The sequence below is a fragment of the Festucalex cinctus genome, chromosome 2 (genome assembly GCF_051991245.1).
Source record: "Festucalex cinctus isolate MCC-2025b chromosome 2, RoL_Fcin_1.0, whole genome shotgun sequence".
In the NCBI taxonomy this organism is placed as follows: Eukaryota; Metazoa; Chordata; class Actinopteri; order Syngnathiformes; family Syngnathidae; genus Festucalex; species Festucalex cinctus.
Window position 1 is genome coordinate 39,539,304 of NC_135412.1, and position 22,810 is coordinate 39,562,113.

Consider the following 22,810-nt stretch of genomic DNA (forward strand, 5'->3'; position numbering starts at 1 on the left):
TCAGCTGAGATGCCCTCTACAATTCCAAAGTCACAAGTTGAAAATGGATGAATTGATGATTAGCTACAGTATTTGGTTTGTTTGGTTATTGTACTCTATTATGTATACATTTAATATAGAATATTATTGTAGTATGTTTTAGTCAAAGGGGGTGAAGGAAGCGATGAAACTCCCAACGATGTCCAGTGGGATACGTTACGGTTATCCACAAGTTTCTTTTTTGCTGTGATTAAATCGAATTGTGTGAATGCACATAAAGAAACTAATGAGAACTTTGCCATATAGGTCTTCACTAAAAAGGCTTTTGACTGAAGGACAAGCAAACACTGTCACGATAAAGCACGTAAAATGTATCTAAGAACAAATATAATTGAAACTGGTTGTGAATCACTTTGTGCTTCGAACCTGCTTGAGGTGCACTACGATGCCACTCTTCTCCACCATAGGATTCTTTTTGTAGTGGTCCACCAAGTCTGCCAGGGTGTCAAACCTCTCGCCACCACCGACATCGTATTTACCATCATGCTGGAGAACACCAATCAGAGTTCAAAATACTAATTTACCAGTGTGCCATCATGCTGAGGTACCTGATATCGGATCATCACGTGGGTGACTTTGGTCTTGCGGTCGACGTTCTCGTGCTTCTCCTCGTGAGTGAGAACCGAGAGGACAAAATCGCCTGGTTTGCTCTGGCTCTCCCGAACCAGGAAGCTGCCGGGCTTGCCTTTTTCTGTGAGCAGTTTCTCAGCATCTCGACCAGAGAGGTGGCCGTGGTACCACCTGGAGGACAGAGAAATCATAAACAAACACAGAAATGACAAAAACACTCAATATCATGACTTCACTTCACTCAGAAGGTTATGTGGTTCACAGGGTTTTGTTTGACAAAAGTAATGTTGAAAGGGGCTGTCTGCCGGTTTCACTCAGGAAAATGCACTTTTTAAATACAGTATTTAAACAAACAAACTACTTCTCAATTTATAGATATGGGCCTTTCATAACGTGTGGGGGTGATTTTGTCTTAAACCCCCACCCCTCCAGCCTGTATTTTGCCATTTTGTGTTTGTTTTGTAAACAGCGGGCCGTTTCTGTGGAAATTGCCGCGGGAGTGACGTCACACAGCTGACACGTTCGCCCGACCCCATTTGCGACACGCCACCCCCCGTTCTGCGATTGGCTGGAGGGGTGTAAACACTGTCTTTCAACAGAAACGTTCCGCTGTTTACAAAACAAACACAAAATGGCAAAATACAGGCTGGGAGTGTGGGGGTTTAGGAGAAAATCACCCCCACACGTTATGAAAAGCTCATATCTATAAATTGAAAAGTAGTTAGTTTGTTTAAATCCTGTATTTAAAAAGTGCATTTTCCTGAGTGAAACCGGCAGACAGCCCCTTTAATGGTAGAAATAAGATATATAATTATACGTTATGTCATGACTGGGTCATGCCAGGGTTTAGTTTGGGTCATGATCGTGAGGTCAAGCATCTGTTTTGAACTGATGTAATCGGCATCTAGTTTCAACTGGTTTTAAGCTATGTGATGTCAGGAGCAATGTGATGTCAAGAACCTTTATTCTCTTTACTTGGTCAACAGCCAATCCGATCAATTCACTGTCTATTTAAGCCATACCGAGAAGTGTGTGTTTGTCGGATTATTACCACTCTGTGCATCTCCGCAGTCCATGGGGGCTTGGCGTCTCGTGATTCCCGATGCAATCTTATTGTTTCTCGTCTAGTCAAGTTTGTTCTACTACTCTCGATGTTATGCGAATAAAGAGTTAAAATCTTTTTTGTGTCTGCGCTTTCGGGATCCAACCTCAGACGTAAACGTTATATGATATTTAGTAAACTAATATAGCAAATGAAACTTCTTTATATGTAATATAGCTACAGTGGATAGAAGGTAAGGAAAGCGAAAATCAGCATACAATTGACAACCCTTGAAATGTATTTGGGGGACACCCCCCAAAAAATTCTTCTAAAAGCAGAATTATTTAATATGCATTTCCACAAAATTGGGGTAAACCTGACCACTATATATATATATATATATATATATATATATATATATATATATATATATATATATATATATATATATATATATATATATATATATATATATATATATATATATATATTATTATTATTATTATTATTAGTATTTTTTGGAATAAAAAAAAAAGAAAAAAAGTGCAACTGCAAATCTATGGGTGCCAAACTGCAACATGGGGATCCACTTGCAACAACACTGATATAAGAGATGTATCAAAATTAGTGCTGTCAAACGATTAAAATTTTTAATCTGATTAATCGCACTTTTTAATTTTTATTAATCACGATTAATCAGCTAAATTACTTGTGTATTCGCGTAATATGAAATAAATACAAAATGCCATAATATTTTGACATTAACGCATTTTATGATCTGAATGTCATTTGCAAACATTGATTAAATGCATGCATGCGTATATTGCTCAAAACGGAACAGCATCATATCAAATGGGTGCAATTCAGCAATTATTAATTAATTAATTAAACGTAAATTACTTTTGTTTTATCTAAAGTCCCGTCTGGGTGTTTTTTAAAGCGAAATTTACCACCGAGCACACCAACTAGAGTCACCCGCTCATTTTTGAACAATAGGCGTAGGAAATGCCGTGCATTGACCTAATCACTGATCTGCGCAGCCTTCAATGTAACCCTCCGCCGTTACGTTCAAGGCTCAAGTGCGGTCAAAAAAAATAGTGTGATTAATTTGCGTTAATACGTGATTAATGCGACAATTTTCTGTGATTAATTAATCTATTAACGCTTTAACTTTGACAGCCCTAATCAAAATTTCTGCCTTCACAAAGATACTGTTTTTTGTTCAAGTATTAAGTCAATCCATCCTTCCATTTTCATACCACTTGTCCTCATTAGGGTGACTGTAGCCTATCCCAGGTGACTTAAAATGAAAGTCAGGGGACAACCTGGGTTGGTCGCTAGTCAATCGCAGGGCACAAATAGACTGATTCACACTCACATTCACTTCAATTAAGAAGCATGATAAAAAAAATTAAAAAGCATGTTTTTGGGATGTGTGATGAAACTTAGAAAAAAACATGCAACACGGGGAGAGAATGTGCTTTTGTTTGTGGTGTAGTAAGATAGCATTTTACTTGCATTATCCCCTTCTTTAAAACAAAGCCATGTTTTATTATTGTGGACATCTTTTTCATGTTTTTCAAGGTGAAGTTTTTCGCTATAGAGCAAGAAAGAAAATCGAAAAAAAAAAAAAAACTCAGCCTGAGGCTAGAAGGTGTTTTCGCGCGAAGACAAATGATCAAGACAAGCAAGAGGATCTGAGATGAGGAAGGCTTAACAATGTTCTTCCTTCCTGTGGGGGAAACTGCCTCATAAAGTTGCTGCAGGGTGTAACAAGTCGTGCATGCCGATTTCGACCTCAGCATTAAGATATAATGCATCCGAAAAGTATTCGATTTTGGAAAAAGGCTGCAAGGTAACAAATTGTAGAAAGAGTGAAGTGAAGCCACACTGTGTGCTGCCACCATTTTTTTTTCCCCACAAGACACATTTCTATCACATTTTGGTGGATTAATGGCTCATTCATTCAGGGGTTGGACGGCAACACTTATTTCCTCTGAATCTTCATTCTTCATTTTACCAATATATTTTGGGTGTTGCACGATGAATTTGGTGTGGAGCAAGCTCCAAACACATTTAGGATGAACTAGAACAGAGATTGTGAGTCACCAGGGCTTCTCTCAGGTCCAACATCAGTGACCTCTGACCTCACAATCGTTCGTCTGCATGAATGGGCAACAACATACAAACTCCATGAAACATTTTAACAGGTTTAGAATGTACAATATTTAATGGGGGGGGGGGGGGGGGGAAACCTTCACTTCTAATTTATATTACCTTTCTGTCGAAATGATGAGACAGTCTCAGGTTAAAGTGCATCACAAGCAATCGGGAAATGAAAGGAAAGTGCGCTAAAAGCTTCACTAATAACACCTCTTAGATGGCTTAACGGCCTCTTCAACTGTAAAAGCAACACTGTGAAATCCATGGAGTGAAAAATTTAACTTAAAAGCAATAAGGAAAAAAAAACTTTCTGCAGACAGAAATAAACTTCCTTGTAGTTTTAATGGGTTTATGTAAAGTGGCAACACATTCTGCTGACCTTACAGAGGGCTCCGTGCGTATTTGTGCATTACTGTATGCAAATCGGATCATATATATTAGTGTGGGCGTGAAAGTGGCACCTCTCAGATGTGGGGTCTTTGCAGTTGAGCGGATACTTGAGCTCGATGACATGGCCGTTCCTCTCGCGCAGCAGGTCCTGTTGTTCAGTGTAGTACTGCACCAGCTCGGCCAGTGTGGCAAACTTCTCGCCACCATACAGATCATAGTAGTCTCCGGAGTTCTGGATCTTGATGTGGGTCACCTCATCGTTGCGCCTTAGTGGTGAGAGGGACAGGTCTTTTATTTCAGAGATACGCTCGTGCCCCGCAGACGTGTGAAAATAACACCCACACGTGTGTCGGCATCAGTAAAATATAGATCGTGCTTATTTGCCAGCACCCACTCGCACACTACCACTGTATGAGCTTATCAAGCCATCTGCTGCTTTTCAAGGCTGCTTTTGGCAAATTTGAGAAGTGGTTCAATTGGTACATTCTTTAACATGGCAACTTTTTTTTTTTTTTTTAAACAAAATTATCTATATATGTATGCATCAAGGTTATTTTAGTTAACTAAACCTAACGAAAAAAACACAACTAAAATTTAAAAAAAAATTCATTAACAAAATAAAAAAAAAACTAAAACTAACTGAAACTACATTTTATGTTTACAAAACTAACTAAAACTAACTATAAGTATAGCAAAAATATCCTTCGTTTTAGTCTTTGATAAATAATTTAGTGCATGAGCCTTTGGGGATGATTTAAAATGTGTTTTTAACTAGATTTATTTTGATGTTAACCTGAAAAAGGATATTTGAAAGTGTGTCACACAGAAGTGACGTCATCTAGCAGCAGCCAATAGAAAAGCACCTTCAGATGACGTCGCTCCCATGGTGTTTTTTAAAATATTGTGCACAAGTAATACACATTAAAAAAAAAAAACAACTAAAAAACTATTACTGAAACTAACTAAAACTAAAACGAAGCATTTATTGAATAATTAAGACTGTTAAAAACTAACAGAACCACCCTGAAATCTAATTAAAAATAACTATATATATATTAGTGCTGTCAAACGATTAAAACTTTAGGACAGGAAGCAAAGGAATGCAACCAAAAGAAGCTGAACCCAAGTCCTCTATCAAAAATGTGCTTTTACAATCAAATATAGATATTATTATTTTTTTAATGTTCATTGCTCCGCTGTTTGATTCATATTGTATGAAAGTAATGAATGTAAGCTACAGAAAGTAGAAGCCAAAGCTGAAGTCTTTCATCTTCGTTTAGTGCACTTGGCAGGTGGAACAAGTAATTGTTCTTTGTGTATATAAAAAAGAAAAAGCATTTATGTGCTTCACTCTACAAAGTAGTTTGTCCTGATCTTTGAACAGAGATTGTGCTTATTTGTACGTAGCTTTCTCAGTGTTTGATGACTGCAGAACTTATTTTGTCACAAGTGATTGCATTTTGAATAACAAATGCATGCAGTCTGCAACATCATAATTACTCAAAAGACACACAGACTTATGCACATGCACAAAAAAATGTCTCGAAAGAAGATTCTGGAAGGAGTGACTAAGCGGTCTAGGCCAACCTTTGATTAAGTGATGGATTGATATCGCTGAAATGCGTCTCCATACTTCCGTTTTGCATTTAGAGCACGACTCTTTATCCTTTTGTCCCATGAGCCATTGCTTTCTCTTTTTGTGTTTCCTGGTAATTGCTTAATAGCTTTAGTATTAGCTGTTGGCATGGTGCCACAGATCCATAGTCCTGTTCAAATCCCACTTTAACATTCAGGCCTGCTTTGATCTCACAGTTAAACACAGTTATTGATGGAAAAGCCAACCATAAGCTGTTAGTTTATTTACTTCCTTAATTACTTTACTATGCAGTATGCATATTACAATGCTAATTACAGAAATGGCACAGTAGAATTCCTATATAATATGATAAATACTTCAAATTTGAGTATATGCAGCCAATAAACTGTAAGCAAACCAACCAATAGGAACACACCATGAAATAGAGGATATCATCGCATCAACACAGGTGCATCTACTTAATCATCAGCGCTCAGTACAAAAAAAGATGGAAGAGAGCGGGAAGTGGAAATCATGGTACACACACCCACTATGCAAGTGCCACTGTGGCAAGTGCTGAATTTTGTCTCACCGTCGCCATGACAACATGAGATGGACACCAACTGTTGGCATAATAATGCTGTGTTCAGAACCTGAAATTTACTCTGTTCTTGTCATGATTGAAATTCAGTTAATTAATGATCTCCCAATTTCCAATTGGGCAATGTGAATCATATATTGTCATTACAACAACAACAACAACAACAACAACAACAACAACAACAACAACAAGAGACCTCTGGTGCTTTTACAGCTGGCTTGCTTTCTTTGATCCAAATCCGTAAATGGGTTTGTAACTGTGTGTAGTTATGAGGTAAACATTTCAACTGCATCAAAAATGTGACACTACAAACTACACTGTTTATGTTCCTTATTGGTTACAAGAATGTAAACAGAAAGAAGCAAGGTAACGGTATAATCGGTTTACATTCGACATATACTTGTGTCACTGCCACATTTTTCAAATGCATTTTGATCCACACATGCATTCATACATTCCCAAGTGTGGTGGGAGCATTGTGAATATTTTTGCTCTTCCAGTAGGCTGCCATTGCTGAAGAGGAGCTGGCTCCGGAGTTGCAAGCAAAACATCCAGCTAGTATGGCTCAAATCACCATAAATTATGGTGATTTTAAAGTCACTTTGTCCAGTTTTTTTTTCAGATTTTCTGAACCACATTTTTTTTTAAAATATCAACACACACAACAATAAAAAACACAGAATGGATTCATTAGGCTGCTATTGTACAGTACATGCAATTGTGGCTCCGTGCAGCATTTGCAGCTGCTGTAGTCTTGTGAAACAGACTGGATAGATGGCTTAAGCATCATGAGAAGAGCTACAACCCCTAGGCAAAAAGTATGGAATCACCAGTCTTGGACGAGCACTCACGCAGATGTTTTATTCTGCTGATCAAACTCAGATAAAAAACATGAAACAGTCGTAAGGTCATTCCAAAGTGCAATATCTTGGCTTTCAGAAACACTAAAAGAAATGAAGAAAGAATATTGTGCTGGTCAGTAAATGTTACTTTTATAGAGCAAGTGCAGTAAAATAAATATGGAATCACTCCATTCTCAGGAAACAAATATGGAATCATAAAAAACAGACAAAGAACAAACAATCAAAACACATGACTACTATTTAGTTGCAGCACCTCTGGCTTTTATGACAGCTTGCAGTCTCTGAGGCATGGAAATGATGAGTGACAAACAATATTCTTCATCAATCTGGTGCCAACTCTCTTTGATTGCACTTGCCAGATCATCTTCGCAGGTCGGAGACTTGCTGTGGGACCATTTTTTTTATTTTATTTTTTATTTTTTTTTATTTATTTATTTATTTATTTTTTAAGAGCTCAGAATTGTTCATTCGGTAGTCTTACCGATTCAACGTCTTATCATCATTGCTTTTTTTTTTTTTTTTTGTGCGTTTGCGTGTGTGCGTTTGCGTGTGTGCGTTTGCGTGCGTGCGTGTGCGTGTGCGTGCAAATACGTATAAATTTATACTCATTAATTCACCTAAAACCTTGTAAATATCCCATTAGAATAGAATAGAATAGAATAGAATTCAACTTTATTGTCATTGCACTGTCACAAGTTCAGAACAACGAAATGCAGTTTGCATCCATCCAGAAGTTCTTTAGCAAGAATAAATTTTATATTTTAAAAATAAGATCGATTTAGTATATACACATTATGGCAGGATATAAATATGTATATAATATTGATAAACAGCTAAATAATTGTATATGACTATCTCTACAGTATGATATTTATTTACAGTAGTGCAATTATGATCAGGAGACAGTGTTCAGGAGTCTAACAACAGTAGGGAAGTAGCTATTCTGATATCTAGTGGTCTTAGTCCGGAGGCTCCTGTAACGCCTTCCAGAGGGCATGAGGGTAAAGTGTCCATGTGCTGGATGACTGGAGTCTTTCGTGATTTTCTTCGCCCTCTTCAGGCACCGCCTCATATAGATGTCCTCAACAGAGGTGAGTGGTGCACCGGAGATGCGCTGGGCGGCTTTCACCACCCTCTGCAAAGCCTTCCGGTCCATAGCTGAGCAGTTTCCATACCAAACTGTGATGCAATTGGTCAAAATACTCTCAATAGTGCAGCGGTAGAAGTTCACCAGAATATGTGAGGACAGATGGTTCTTTCTCAGAGCCCTGAGGAAGAAGAGCCGATGGTGAGCCTTTTTAACCAGCTTGGAGCAGCCAGTTGTCCATGTGAGATCCTCAGAGATGTGGACTCCCAGGAACTTGAAGTTGTTCACACGCTCCACCACCATCCCTTTAATGTGGATGGGTGTATGTGGGGCTGCATTCCTCCTGAAGTCCACAATTAGCTCCTTGGTCTTCTCAGTGTTGAGCAGCAAGTCGTTGGAGTCGCACCACTCAGCCAGATGATCCACCTCCTCCCTGTAGGCTGCCTCATCGTTGTCTTTGATGAGGCCAATCACCGTGGTGTCATCTGCAAACTTAATAATGGTATTGGAACCACTGAAAGGTCTGCAGTCGTGGGTGTAAAGAGAGTAAAGGAAGGGACTCAACACACAGCCTTGTGGCACGCCGGTATTTATAGTGATGGTAGATGAACAATAATTATCTAGTCGGACATGTTGAGGCCGGCTAGTCAGGAAATCCAGTAACCAGTTGCACATGAGGGGACTGATGCCTAGATCCATAAGTTTTGCAATGAGTTTTGAGGGGCTGACTGTATTGAATGCAGAACTAAAGTCTATGAACAGCATTCTAGCGTAGGTGTTTTTATTATCCAAATGTGAGAGAACAGAGTGCAGCGCTATGGAGACGGCATCCTCTGTGCTCCTGTTCTGCCGATAGGCAAATTGGTGGGGATCCAAGGTGGGGGGAAGACAAGATCTGAGGTGTACCAAGACCAGCCGCTCAAAGCACTTTGCAATGATCGGGGTGAGGGCTACCGGACGGTAGTCACTGAGGCTTGATGGGATGGAGTTTTTGGGTATTGGTACGATGGAGGTTGATTTAAAGCAGGTTGGTACCACAGCATGAGCCAAGGACAGGTTGAATATGTCTGTAAGTACACCTGCCAGCTCACCAGAACTCGTCCAGGAATGCCGTCAGGACCCGCAGCCTTGTATACTGTAATCTTGCTCAACATCTCTCCTACATCGTTGGAGGAGAGAGTCAATGGTTGGTGGTCCGGAGTCACATCTGCCTTGGTTGCAGTTGTTAAGTTCTTCCTCTCAAAACGAGCATAAAAGTTGTTGAGCTCATTGAGAAATGAGATATCAGAGGAAGCGGGGGAAGGTCTGGTGGTCTTGTAATCTGTGATCGTCTGTAATCCTTGCCACATGCGACGGGGATTGGAGTTGGAGAAGTGCTCTTCTAGCTTCTCCTTATAGTGGCGTTTGGCCTTCTTGATGCCCCTCTTCAGATCAGCCCTGGCTGTGCTATAGGCCTGTGCATCCCCTGACCTGAAGGCGCTGTTGCGAGCTTTCAGCAAGAGTCGGACACTCCTATTCATCCAAGGCTTCTGATTAGGGTACATAGTAATCTGTTTCTGGGTGGTGACGCTGTCTATAGTGGTGGAGATGTGGTTCAGTACAGACGAGGCGTACTGATTCAAATCTACGTTGGTGAACACATTCCAGTCTGTGTTTTTAAATCGGTCTTGGAGCACAGCATCTGTCCCAACTGGCCATACCTTTATTGTCCTTACAATTGGTTTCACACGTTGGATGAGTGGTGAATACCGAGGTGTGAGGAACAGGGAGAGATGATCTGATTGCCCGATGTGGGGGAGGGGTGTTGCTTTATATGCTCCAGCCAAATTGGAGTAAACATGATCCAAGATCTTGTCCCCTCTAGTATGGCAGGAGACATGTTGATGGAATCTGGGGAGGACTGTCTTCAAATTGCAGTGGTTAAAGTCACCAGCAACAATGAAAGCACCCTCGGGATGTTTGTCTTGGTGTTTGCTAATAGCGGCATAAAGTTCTTTCATAGCTACTTTAGCATTAGCATCCGGGGGGCTATACACTACAGTGAGTATAATGGAAGTGAATTCTCTAGGAAGATAAAAAGGTCTACATTTGACCATTAAAAACTCTACACTAGGTGAGCAATATCTTTCGATCGTGGCAGAGACCATGCACCAAGCTGTGTTAATGTAAATGCACAAACCTCCACCTCTGGTCTTGCCGGAGTCATCTATTGTCCTGTCAGCTCGGTGTAAATGACGTCCTGCTAACTCAATAACATTGTCCGGGTAGCTATTATTTAGCCACGTTTCAGTAAAAACCATAACATTTGAGTCCATAATCCGTTTATTATTAGCGATGGAGAGTCGTATTTCATCCATTTTATTTGCCAAAGAACGGACATTGGCGAGGAAAATGCTAGGTAGGGGGAGCCGATGTGGTGTTAGCTTTAGCTTAGCTCGTAACCCTCCACGCCGCCCCCGCCTTTGTTTACGTTCTCGGCGCTGTCTGCGTGCACTTCCGCCTGGGCGGGCAGAGTGAGCAGCCTCCGGTGCTCTGGAGATCTCTGGGATGAGTCGGAGATCGGCAATAAAACTGTCAGGAGTTTGAGTCCGAATGTCCAGGAGCTCCTTCCTACTATAGAAGAGCCGCGCGGAACAATTCTGGATGAATAATCCAGTCAGCAGTAAGTAAAGAAACGCTAAATAGCAAACTCTGGAGAGACACTGAGCCTCGCGTTGGTCACGCGCCGCCGCCGCCATGATAATCCTAAAGGATTACCCTTCGCCTTAACCAGGTACTTCAGAATCTTGCCAGAGTCGTGAGGTTCAAATGGTCAGGAGACCAGAGAAAAGGTCAGAAAAAATAGAGAGAAGAGAAAGATAAATCAAAGTGAAATCCAGCACCGACCAAACACTTCCTGCCTTCCCCATGGTTACAAAATCAAAGTCTTACGCCAACCCCGGAAGCCTCTAAATTCCAACAAATTAGCGAGATCTCAAGAGACCAGAGGAAAAACTAAAGAGAGGAAGGAGGGAAGGATCGATGAGGCAGAGTGAGATCCATAGAAGCCAGTACATCCAATCCATCAAAGTGAAATCCAGCACCAACCAAACCCCTCCTGCGTGGTTACAAAACCAGAGTCTTATGCCAACCCCAGAAACCTCAAACTTCCAATAAATTGAGATCTCAAGTGACCAGAGGAAAAACTAAAGAGAGGAAGGAGGGAAGGATAGATAAAGCAAAGTGAGATCCACAGACACCAGCACCCACTGATTCAGGGGGCTGTGGGAGGGAGAGGCAAATTCTGTTTGAGTTTCAGTAGATGCTGGTGCGATGGATCTGGCATGCATAAGGACCACCACCAAAGAAAGAAGCCGTCAACCGCGGTCCAGCAAAGCGAGCAGCGCCCCCCCCCCCGGAATCCCCAGGCCGCGGCAGCACCAAGGCCACCCCCAAGCCACCCGAGCGGACACCGGTCGGCGAGCCGACCCAGACGCCCGGAACACCCCCGCCCCAGCCCCGGCCCACACCCCCGAGCCCAAGGCCGCAGAACGAGGCCCGGCGGGCCCCCACAGCGCCCCACCGGTCCCCAGCCCCCATCCCCCCACGACCCCCCCGCACCCCACTCAAACCCGCCACCCGCCACGACCCAGGCCCCGCCACCCCCGGCCCCCAAACCCCCGAACACACCCCGACCCCCAACCGACCATTTTTTTTCTATTTCCACCACAGGTTTTCAATTGGGTTGAGATCTGGGCTATTTGCAGGCCATGACATTGACGAGATGCGTCTTTCTCCAAGGAATAGTTTCACAGTGTTTGCTCTGTAGCATCTTGGAAAAAGATTTCATCATCTCCAAACATTTTTTTCGATTGAAGGGATGGGAAAGCTGTCCAAAATGTCAATGTAAACTTGTGCATTTATTGAAGATTTAACCACAGTGCCTTTGCCTGACATGCTGCCCCATATCATCAAGGACTGTGGGAATTTGGATGTTTTCTTTAGGCAGTCCTCTTTGTAAATCTCACTGGAACGACACCAAACTAAAGTTCAAGCGTCATCACCTTGTCAAATGCAGATTCGTGACTCATCACTGAAGAACAACCTTCATCCAGTCATCCACAGTCCATGATTGCCTCTCCTTAGCCCAATGCAGTCTTATTCTTTTTTGTTTAAGTGTCAATGATGGTTTCCTTTTTCCTTTCCTTATGTAAATCCCATTTCCTTGAAGCAATTTTGCAGAGTTCTGTCACATACATTGACTCCAGCTTCCTCCTATTTCTTCTTCATTTGTCTTGTTGTGCATTTTCTGTTTTCAAGACATATGGCCTTTAGTTGTTTGTCTTGACGCTTAGATGTCTTCCATGGTCTACCAGTACGCTTGACTTTAGCAACCTTCCCATGCTGTTTGTACTTGGTTCAGTGCTTCGATACAGCTGACTGTGGACAGCCCACATCTTTGGCAACCATACGTGTAGAGTTACCTTCTTCAAGAACAACTTGGTCCAGCAGCCCTCCAAGGCGTGATAACTGCACTGTTATTAACTGCTGACTAACGAGCAGATGTGATTTGAGGCAGGTGCCCAATTAAGGAAAGGAAATTGACTGGGCGTGTTCTTATATTCTGCTCAAAATCGAGTGATACCATATTTATTTCCCTGCACTTGCTCTATAAAAGTAACATTTACTGACCAGCACAATGGTTTTTCTTCATTTCTTTTGTTTCTGAAAGCCAAGATGTTGCACTTTGGAATGACCTTACGACTGTTTCACACTTTTTATCTGAGTTTGATCTACAGAATAAAACGTCTGAGTGCTCGTCCACGACTGGTGATTCCATACTTTTTGCTAGGGGTTGTATCCTTAAGTCAGAAATATAAAAAGAAAAATGCATGTCCATGTTACCCTAAAGTCACAAAACAACTAATGACTATTTAAATGAGCTGCTTTGTTATTTTTAGGGAGAACACTGTAGTGTGCTGTTTTGAACTACAAGGAGTGCATGAAGACATATGACCAAGTGGAAATGGGAGGCTTCAGTGTTCTGCCTTTGCCTATAAAGTGTGTCAATAAAAATGGCTCAAGCCAATGTTCAAATACTGTACTATTTAAAAGGACCACATTTAACCAAATTGATGTTTGTCAGGGTTTGTGGGGGATTGAGGGCCAAAATGGAGGGAGGCAAGGCAAGGCGTGGCTGGTGTGCTCTGAAGCATCCTTTAATTTGACCATAAAACAAACAAAGTGCAAAACAACATACAAAATGTAAATCAAAGCTGGGAACTAAACTTACTAATTTCAAACTAAACGGGCAGGACTCAGGTAAACAAGGTGTGACGACGACAACAACAAAGACTCGACAAGGACTGAACGAAAGCAGGGAACTAAATACACATACTAATGAGATAACAAGAGTGTGTGTGTCCTAAATGTGTCCTAAACACTGTGTCCTAAACAGGACACAAGTGGCTTGGGGCGCTGATTGAACAAACAAGGGAACGGGAAAACGAGCACAGGTGGACATAAGACATTGACAGAACAAGAGACACATTACCAAAAAAAACAAACAAACCAAAACCCAGATCCTAACAGTACCCCCCACCCAAAGACAGATCCCAGATGTCCAAAAACGAAAAACGCAACGAGACCCAAAACGAGGGCGGGCGGAGGTGGGAACACCGCCCACCATCAGGGCCAGTCAGGAAGGCGTCCCGGGCGCCAGGTGTGCGATGCCAGGCACCGCCAGTCAGGAGGGCGTCCCGGGCGGCAGATGTGCGATGCCGGGTGCCGCCAGTCAGGAGGGCGTCCCGGGCGCCAGATGTGCGATGCAGGGTGCCGCCAGTGAGGAGGGCGTCCCGGCCACTTGCCGGGCGCCACCGGCGCAGGAACTGGAGCGGGTGGCGGCCGCTTTCCGGGCGCCACCGGCGCAGGAACTGGAGCAGGTGGCGGCCGCTTTCCGGGCACCACCGGCGCAGGAACTTGAGTGGGTGGCGGCCGCCTGCCGGGCGCCGCCAGAGCAGGAACTTGAGCGGTTGGCATCCGCTTGCCGGGCGCTGCCGGAACAGAAACTGGAGCGGGTGTCGGCCGCTGCTGGAACAGAAACTGGAGCGGGTGGCGGCCACTGGCCGGCCACCGCCGGAACAGGAACTGGAGCAGGTAGCGGCCGCTGGGGCTGCGCCGCCGGAACTGGGTCAGGTGGCGGCCGCTGGGGCTGCGCCGCCGGAACTGGGTCAGTGAGCGGCTGGAGAGCGGCAATCCATACCGCTCTGGCGGAAGCCATACGTCGCATGGCTTCATCCACTGCCGCCTCTGTCGAAAGCCTGAGAAGACGCATCTCCTCGGCTTGACGCAACCATTTTGTTGTTACCTCCTCCAGGTCCATGGTTGGTCGAGTCTTTCTGTCAGGGTTTGTGGGGGATTGAGAAACAAAATGGAGGGAGGCAAGGCAAGGCGAGGCGTGGCTGGTGTGCTCTGAAGCATTCTTTAATTTGACCATAAAACAAACAAAGTGCAAAACAACATACAAAATGTAAACCAAACCTAACTAAACTAGTTTCAAACTGAACAGGCAGGGCTCAGGGAAACAAGGTGTGACGACGACAACAACAACAAAGACTCGACAAGGACTGAACGAAAGCAGGGAACTAAATACACATACTAACGAGATAACAAGAGACACCTGGACAGGACACAAGTGGCTTGGGGAGCTGATTGGACAAACAAGGGAACGGGAAAACGAGCACAGGTCGACATGATAAGACATTGACAGAACAAGAGACACATGGAAAACTACCAAAAAAAACAAAACCCAGATCCTAACAGAAGTCAACCTTCATTGCTTAACTTAATCTCGAAGACAGTTATTTGGGATTCAAGAAAACATTGGAAAACTATAAAATCTATATATGCAGTACTTCACATTGATCATGAAAAATGTGCTGTTTGAGAAAGTGTTAAACAGCATACACGTGTGTAAATGTTTAGAATGGCACCCACGTGGCGCAGTTTGAGCCAAAAAAAAAAAAAAAACCTGACTGACTAAATGCTAAAATACACGAAAAACCTGTGTTATAACATGTCTTGAAATAAACATTCTCTGATCATTTAGTGTGTTTGTACAAATATTGCATACAACTCCAAACAGTAATGTGAGTGCAGATATGGCTACGTAGACGTGCTTCTAACATTCCCACTTTCCCCTTTTGGGGTTTCATCAATCTTTAAATTGATTACATCAAAGAACTAACATCACTAGTGTTTGCCAAACCTCTCCTGCTATCCTATTCATGTCCATATACAGTGGTGGTGATAAGAGTAGGGGAGGCAAAAAGAGGAGAGGAAGAGAAGACAGAGCGAGGACAGTACAGCAACCTCCCACAGTGACTATTACCATCTGAACTATCACTCATAGTACTCATGCTGGATAATGACTAATTAGCTCATTAAGCTCTCCACTGCTCAGATAACATACTGAATCTGTGTGTTCAGAGATGGTGTGAGTGTGGTACACAGAAATGTGAGTCCAGAAGAGTTTATGTTGATACAGGATTGGTACAAATATATATATATATGGCTGGGTATTGCCGCCAACCTCACGATACGATACGTATTACGATACAAGGGGTCACGATACGATACGTATCATGATACATACGGATCCCAATACTTGATCTTCAAGGCGATACGTATGACGATATATTACATTAATTTACTTGCATTTTATAATAACAGTCATATGTATACAAAAAGGATATGTTTGTTATGGTGACTGACAAAAATATTTCTGTTAGCAGCTCTTGTGGTTCAACACCAAGCTGCATGTCTGGTTTAAATGTGCATGCACTGCAGAGCAAGGACTAGCCGGGAAAATATATTAATGTGCATGAGCCGAAATGAGCAAAAATACCAAAATATTAAAGCACTAAAATGTGCTTATTTGAAATATTTGGGGAAATAAAAACAGCATTTTTTTCATGTAACACATTCTATTTCGTTTTTAAACAAAATATACGAAAATTGGAGCATTAAGACACGTGCCATGTTAAGTTTATAAGTAAATAAATGTTCTCTGCTTTCATTTTTCTTAGCAAGACACAGTGTCCAATCACTGGTGAGCTATTTTTGCATTAATTGAAGGCAATTAACTTCAAAGACGCTGCTGGTTTTTATTTTTTAGGTACAATGCAAGCTGCAAAGGCAAACGTTAACTGCCTATTTAAAGTTAACAAGCAATATTGATTCTGACGCCTGCGTATCGATACGTGTATTGTAATGAGTCCCGCAACGATATATTGCCATATCGATTTTTTGAGCACACCCCTAAAATATATACAATAATATATACAAATATAATCTAACATAATATATTCTTATATTTTCAACATTATACAGTCTGCATCCGGGTAGGCACACGCGTATAATTGGAATGTATTTGTATATTTGTATCTTTTCATGTATTTTTTCATTTCTTTTCATTTATCTTTTGATTTATTTTAAGGATGTGATGGGTCTGAATTTTATAGTCTGAGTTAAGATTTTATAATAGAATAGAAAAGAGTAGAATAGAAGAGAATCCAACTAAATTAGGAGTGCTGCTCTGTTTAGTGCATGCAAAAGGTAATAAAATCAGAAGAATAAAATAAAACAATAAAATTTAAGTCAGACAGAAAATTTGGAAGATATAATATATAAGTCAGATGGTTGGTCACACTGACAATATGACTAATACAGTACATAAAAGTGCACTTAAAATGGGTGTGGATTGGTACCTAAAAAGTATTCACAACTTCATTGTCAGTGTCTTTAAAATGGCAAACTAGTCTCTCAGCCAGACAGACCTGAGGCTTGTTTGCTCTCACTACTGAACTTTGCACCATTTGAGAACATTGAGACAGAAAAAAAAGGGGCTTGTGATCAATGAGAAAACAGATGTAGGGGAAGCAAGGGAAGAGCATAAATACCTGACTGAAAGGGTGAAATCTCCCGGATTGCTCTTGCTGGGCCGGGCTAGGAAACTGCCGTGGACACCCCGGGTCAACAGGAGCTGTTCTGCTTCAATTCCGGTGATGTTGGGATGGAACCACCTGAAAACAAAACGCAAAACTGAGCTACTGAGCTGCCTTTTCTTTGGTATTTTTTTTTTTTATATCTATGTCATGCTAGGTACTAGTGGAATCACAAAAGAAAAAAAGTAAAATGATGACCTCATAACCTGAATTTGTCCTTTTGGACAAATAATAAAAGAGAGTGATTCTGGTATATGTTTCTGTACAATATGGCTCAATAATTAAAATGACACCATTTTGCATGGATACAAATAAATCCAAGGTTGACCAGCGACCTGAAACTGATTGTAATCGACTGCAGCTATTCCACTATAACGTATACTGATTGGCTAAATGTCCCGTGGATCTGATTCATATATACATACTTATTATTAAATCATCACATTAATCACACACTAATTTTGCTTAAATTGCAAACAGTGCATCTTATCTCATACAGCCCCATGATTATGCCTGTTAGGTTAGCAAATCTCTCATTAGCAGGTCCTGTCATTTGTGCAATTAAAACTGTATAACAGGCCTAGATTGCAAATGTTATCATCTGGGATGCTTCGTTAATTTCATTGTTTCATCAGTGAAAATGAGGCTAACAACGTTTAAACAGTTCATTTGGGATGAGGAAAAAAAAAAGACCGGTATATTCAAATTGAGAGATAAACATTATTTCCGCATTGGGAATGTGAAATATGCGAAGAAGTGGATGGTTAAAAACATAAAAAATAAAAATTAAGTAATGTATTCTTTTACTCTTCAGAAATTGTAGTGTTGACACTTACATTCACTCAGCACACACTGATAACGTCAATAATTAAAAAAAAAAAAAAAAAGATGTAAAAATACCTAGAGAAAAACAATGCCTTGATGTGGATGTCAAATGCCACAGAATGTGTACAAATTCCAAACCAATTTCATAAGACTAAGTTTGTTTATATGGAACGACTCAGATACTGTTGACAACAGGAAAACAGGATGCATCTATTGCATGTCTCATATCTGTGTTGATGGGCATGGAAAATGATCTTCAAATTAATAGCTGAATATTGGTTAAGTTCAAGACATCCACATTTGTGTTAACAAATGTCAACATATTTAAAAATAAACATTGAAATTGTATGGTAAATGGTAATGGTAAATGGACTGCTTTTTTTATATAGTGCTTTAAGTACATGACTGCAACACGTTCCACAAAAGCACAATAAGAAAATTGAAAAATGCTTAGAAAAATACCTGTTTGGAACATTCCAAACTTCAGATGATGTCATAGCAACAAAGTCCCCATGTTGATTCAAGTTGTGTAGTGAGTCAAAGTGAAAGCTATAGTATTGTGCACTGCCTTGAGGATGATGTGTGTCGATCTATCATCAAGAATGTACTGAATGGATACATGTCAGCTTTATCTAACGTGCAAAACTGTTTTCGTTCTAGCTGTTCAGTTTAATTGACAGTCACATGCTCTGAAAGTAAATTGAAAAGGCAAGAAATTATCAGCCTCTCGCGCTTTGCATTTGGAGACAAACCCTCATCCACAATTTTGCACTTGATAGACAAGTCAAAGAGACGACGACGGCTTGACCGAAGTGTGTTTCATACACGAGTTTTCCATAACTGCAACAATTTGGGAAATAAATATTGGAAGAAAGTGAGAAACTATGATCTGGCTGCTGGCTTATGAAAGCAGGATGATGGCAAAGCTGTGAACAAACAAAGAGCGGACATCTGTCCCGGAATGCACCTGACCTGTATCCTCACCTGACCGGGTTAGATAGTGTGACATGGGGTAGTCAACTGATGCAATTTCAGTCACTTGAAAGTCCAAAGTACAGATTCCAGCAGCAACAGTAGAAATGATACATTTACTGCTATAAGGGAATAAGTTAAGTGCATGTTTTGTGGCTGAATGGGATAAAGGTTTGTGATTGGGTGGGGGTAGGGGGTAGTGAGTGCTTCAAAGGTTAGGACTGAGTTATCCATTGTGGTGAAAATGCACAGCAATTTAATAGAACATAGTTGGGCATAATAAATCAATTGACCTAACCATGTTTTGCAGACACTTAATCTCAAACCAATACTGTAGTGCTATAATGGAAATTATTAGTTGGCTTGGCAACAGAGGGAACTATTTAACACTCAACCAGTCAGAGGTTACCCAAACAACAATGTCTGCCAAAAATAAAACATACCAGATCTGATAAAAATGTATTTGTCCTTTTGAAAAGCTCAATAAAATGTGATGTTCACGAAGAATTAAGATTAAAGAACGAATATTTCATTTTTCACAAAAACAAAACAAAAGAAAAAAAACAAAAAAAAACAATTATTTGTGTTTGGATTGGGTAAAAATTTCACTCATGTTTACTAGGGGTGTCACGATTCGCCAACTCCACGATTCGATTTAAATTTCGATTTTGGGGTCACGATTCGATTTTTTTTTCGATTTTTTTTTTTTTTTTTTCCCGCTCCCCCACTTTATAACACAGAGGCATATGCTTCTGTAGGCTAAGGCTAGTCTATGATCATTGGTTCTATTCATTGTACAGTAAATCTTATTTCAAAAGATCGGCTACATATAGGTGATGCAATTTCCATATTATTTTTGTGTAAATTTATGTAATATATGATAATTGACATTAGGCAGGAATGATCAAATTCAAAGAATTTATTTACAATATAAAGTTAACCGTCTTGTTCTTACTGAAGTGTAAAATAAAAAATAAAAAAACAAAAACAAAAAGTCACAGTGGGTGCCTGCCATCTATTGACTGTTTTTGGTTACAACAGTGTGCTGTGCGTTCCTCTTAAAATAATGTGCAATGTGCAACAACAACAAAAAATATATTGTATCCAAAGTCATGGAACAAATACAGCCTGAACAAACTATATCCCAACATTTACAGTTGCTGGGCATACTGTAGCGTGGTTCAAGTACACTAATTAAATGTTTGAATCCAGCGTTTTCCAAGGCTGCAGGTCTGCTGCTATAAATAGACCTATGGATCTGGCGTTTCGCGCGAGCTGAAGTGTGTGGAAGTTTCACTGTAAATGAGGATGAAATAGTTGGTTGGACCGTTGTTTTCCCACTTCTAGTTGAATTTGATCAATCTAAATCTTTGTGATGCCTGCGTAAATGTCCCGTCATGTTTGTCGTGTTTCCCATTGTTACGGCTGGCGGCTCGGGCCCGCCGCCGGCTCCGCTCCCCTAGTATGTATGTGTGTGTTTGTGTCGGCTGGTGCCCGTATAATGGTACTTCAGTTTGAATGCGCCAGCGCGACACTCTGATTGGAGGACTGTGCCAGCGCGACACTCCGATTGGACGACTGTGCCAGCGCGACACTCCGATTGGACGACTGTGCCAGCGCGACGCTATTGTGTATCCGTGTATTATACCCCTATTGGTTATTGTTGTTTCTCCTCCGTTCTGTCAAATGCGGTTATTATTTGTTCACCTTCCACTTTCACTCCCTTGTCAAACCCCTGCCTGAAATTTCAATTAAAACTACTCAGATGTTAAAGTCGACCCGTGTTTATCTACTCTATATTTTCTGTTATTGTGTTACTTCCCTTCCCCTTGACGAGCCGGGCGTAACACCGTGGCCGAGTACAGTACGCGCACATAGCATATCTTGCAACTGTGGTCTTTTTATCGACAACGTGAACGTTGTCGACATAACTCACCGGGAACGCAAAATGTTTCCAAACTGGTGACGAGAGAAGCGGGAGCGGCTTGAAGCACCATTGCTGTGTCTGTCCGCGCTTGCCATCATGACTGCAGGAGAAGTCAGCTAACAAGTGCCGTTAGCTAGTAGCTGAATGGCTGCGTCTCATTTGCTTTCCTGGGAGGTGGCGGTGGCGGCGGTGGCGGCGGGCGCGGGGGGGGGGGGGGGCATCGAATCGTGTGTCCTCTCTTCTATTTCGATGCTCGAAATCGTGACGTAATTTCGATCGCTTTCGATAAAAAATCGAAATCGTGACACCCTTAATGTTTACTGTCATGACTAGGGTCATCGTGCAAGGGTTATGCTTACTGTCATGACTAGGGTCATGCAAGGGTTGTGATTACTGTCATGACTAGTCAAGGGTTATGCTTACTGTCTTGCTTACTGTCATGACAAGGGTCATGCAAGGGTTATGTTTACTGTCATGACTAGTCAAGGATTATGCTTACTGTCTTGCTTCCTGTCATGACTAGGGTCATGCAAGGGTTATGCTTACTGTCATGACTAGGGTCATGCAAGGGTTATGCTAGGGCCATGCAAGAGTTAAGCTTAATTTATGCCTCCACGTTTGCTCTCGCGTTGATGACCGGCATAGATCACATGATCTACGCGAGCCATGAATTTTGTGCCGCGTAGCTCGTGGCGGTGTGCGGTGCACACGTCGCCAATCCTTGCACGCTGTAGATGGCGGGGAGTAGCTCGCTCGTGATTGGTCCGTTCGATGACGTACTCTGCTTTTTTTTCTTCTTTTTTTTCCTCTCTCCCCGCCCCCCGCCCAGATAGTTTCCGTGAAGCTAACTGTGTTTGGCGGCGCAAATCGACTACAGACCATGGCTGTGCATGTGGATATGTGCCTGGGACGAGAGGCAGAAAACAACAACAACTTAAAAAAAAAAAACCCTGTTCGCTAAGCGCGTGGCTGTTGTGGTTTGGCGAGTTTACGGCCGACACCGGTGCAAATTGGCAATAATTAATTGCCGCGGTGATGGACTTAAGGCCTCAGTATGCTTCTGCGAGAGGCTCGCGCGGAGGCGTTACGGCGTAGCTCCGCTCGTGCGTTTGCCTTCCGACTTGTGCGCAATACACATCTGTGTCTGCTGGAGTTCCACACCAAGTCCCGCTGTTGCTATGGCTGGGACGCCACAGAGTGGCGATTCCTCTGCATTTTATGACGGATTCAGGAAGTTCAATTTAATTCAGAAACACGAAACAAATCCGGGGGGAGAGTAAGTTCATCACCGTGGCAATTAATTATTGCCAATTTGCACCGGTGTCGGCCGTAAACTCGCCAAAACACAACAGCCGTGCGCTTAGCGAACACAGTTTTTTTTTTTTTTTGTTATTGTTGTTTTCCGCCTCTCGTCCCAGGCACATATCCACATGCGCAGCCGTCGTCTCCGAGCAGGGAAGTCGATTTGCTCCGCCAGTTGCCTTCACGGAAACTATCTGGGCGGGGGGCGGGGAGAGAGAGAGAGAAAAAAAAGAAAAAACGCCATTGAACGGACCAATCAGAAGCGAGCTACGCCCCGCCATCTACGGCGTTCAAGGATTGGCGACGTGTGCACCACAGCCGGTCACGAGCGACGCGGCACTTAAAATTCATGGCTCGCGTCGATCATGTGACCAACAGCGATCATCAACGCGAGAGCAAACGTGGAGGCATAAATTAGGCTGTACTCTCCCCCGGCTTTGTTTTGTGATTCTGAATTAAATAGAACTTC

At 42.0% G+C, this 22,810-nt stretch overlaps 1 protein-coding gene across 4 annotated transcripts in view; it reads right to left on the bottom strand.

Moving 5' to 3' along the window:
- The window catches only part of ptpn11b (protein tyrosine phosphatase non-receptor type 11b), a 48,334-nt gene that overhangs the window by 14,555 nt on the left and 10,969 nt on the right, over nt 1-22,810 (bottom strand). For all 4 annotated transcript variants that reach the window (XR_013282568.1, XM_077515063.1, XM_077515065.1 and 1 more), the window contains exons 2-5: nt 17,271-17,393; nt 4,276-4,470; nt 588-780; nt 406-525 (exon numbers count right to left, since the gene is read on the bottom strand). Coding sequence is in view for 3 of the 4 variants with exons in the window: in XM_077515063.1 (XP_077371189.1) it covers nt 406-525; nt 588-780; nt 4,276-4,470; nt 17,271-17,393 (631 nt within the window). In the remaining variant the exon portion in view is untranslated. The remainder of the gene's footprint in view (nt 1-405; nt 526-587; nt 781-4,275; nt 4,471-17,270; nt 17,394-22,810) is intronic.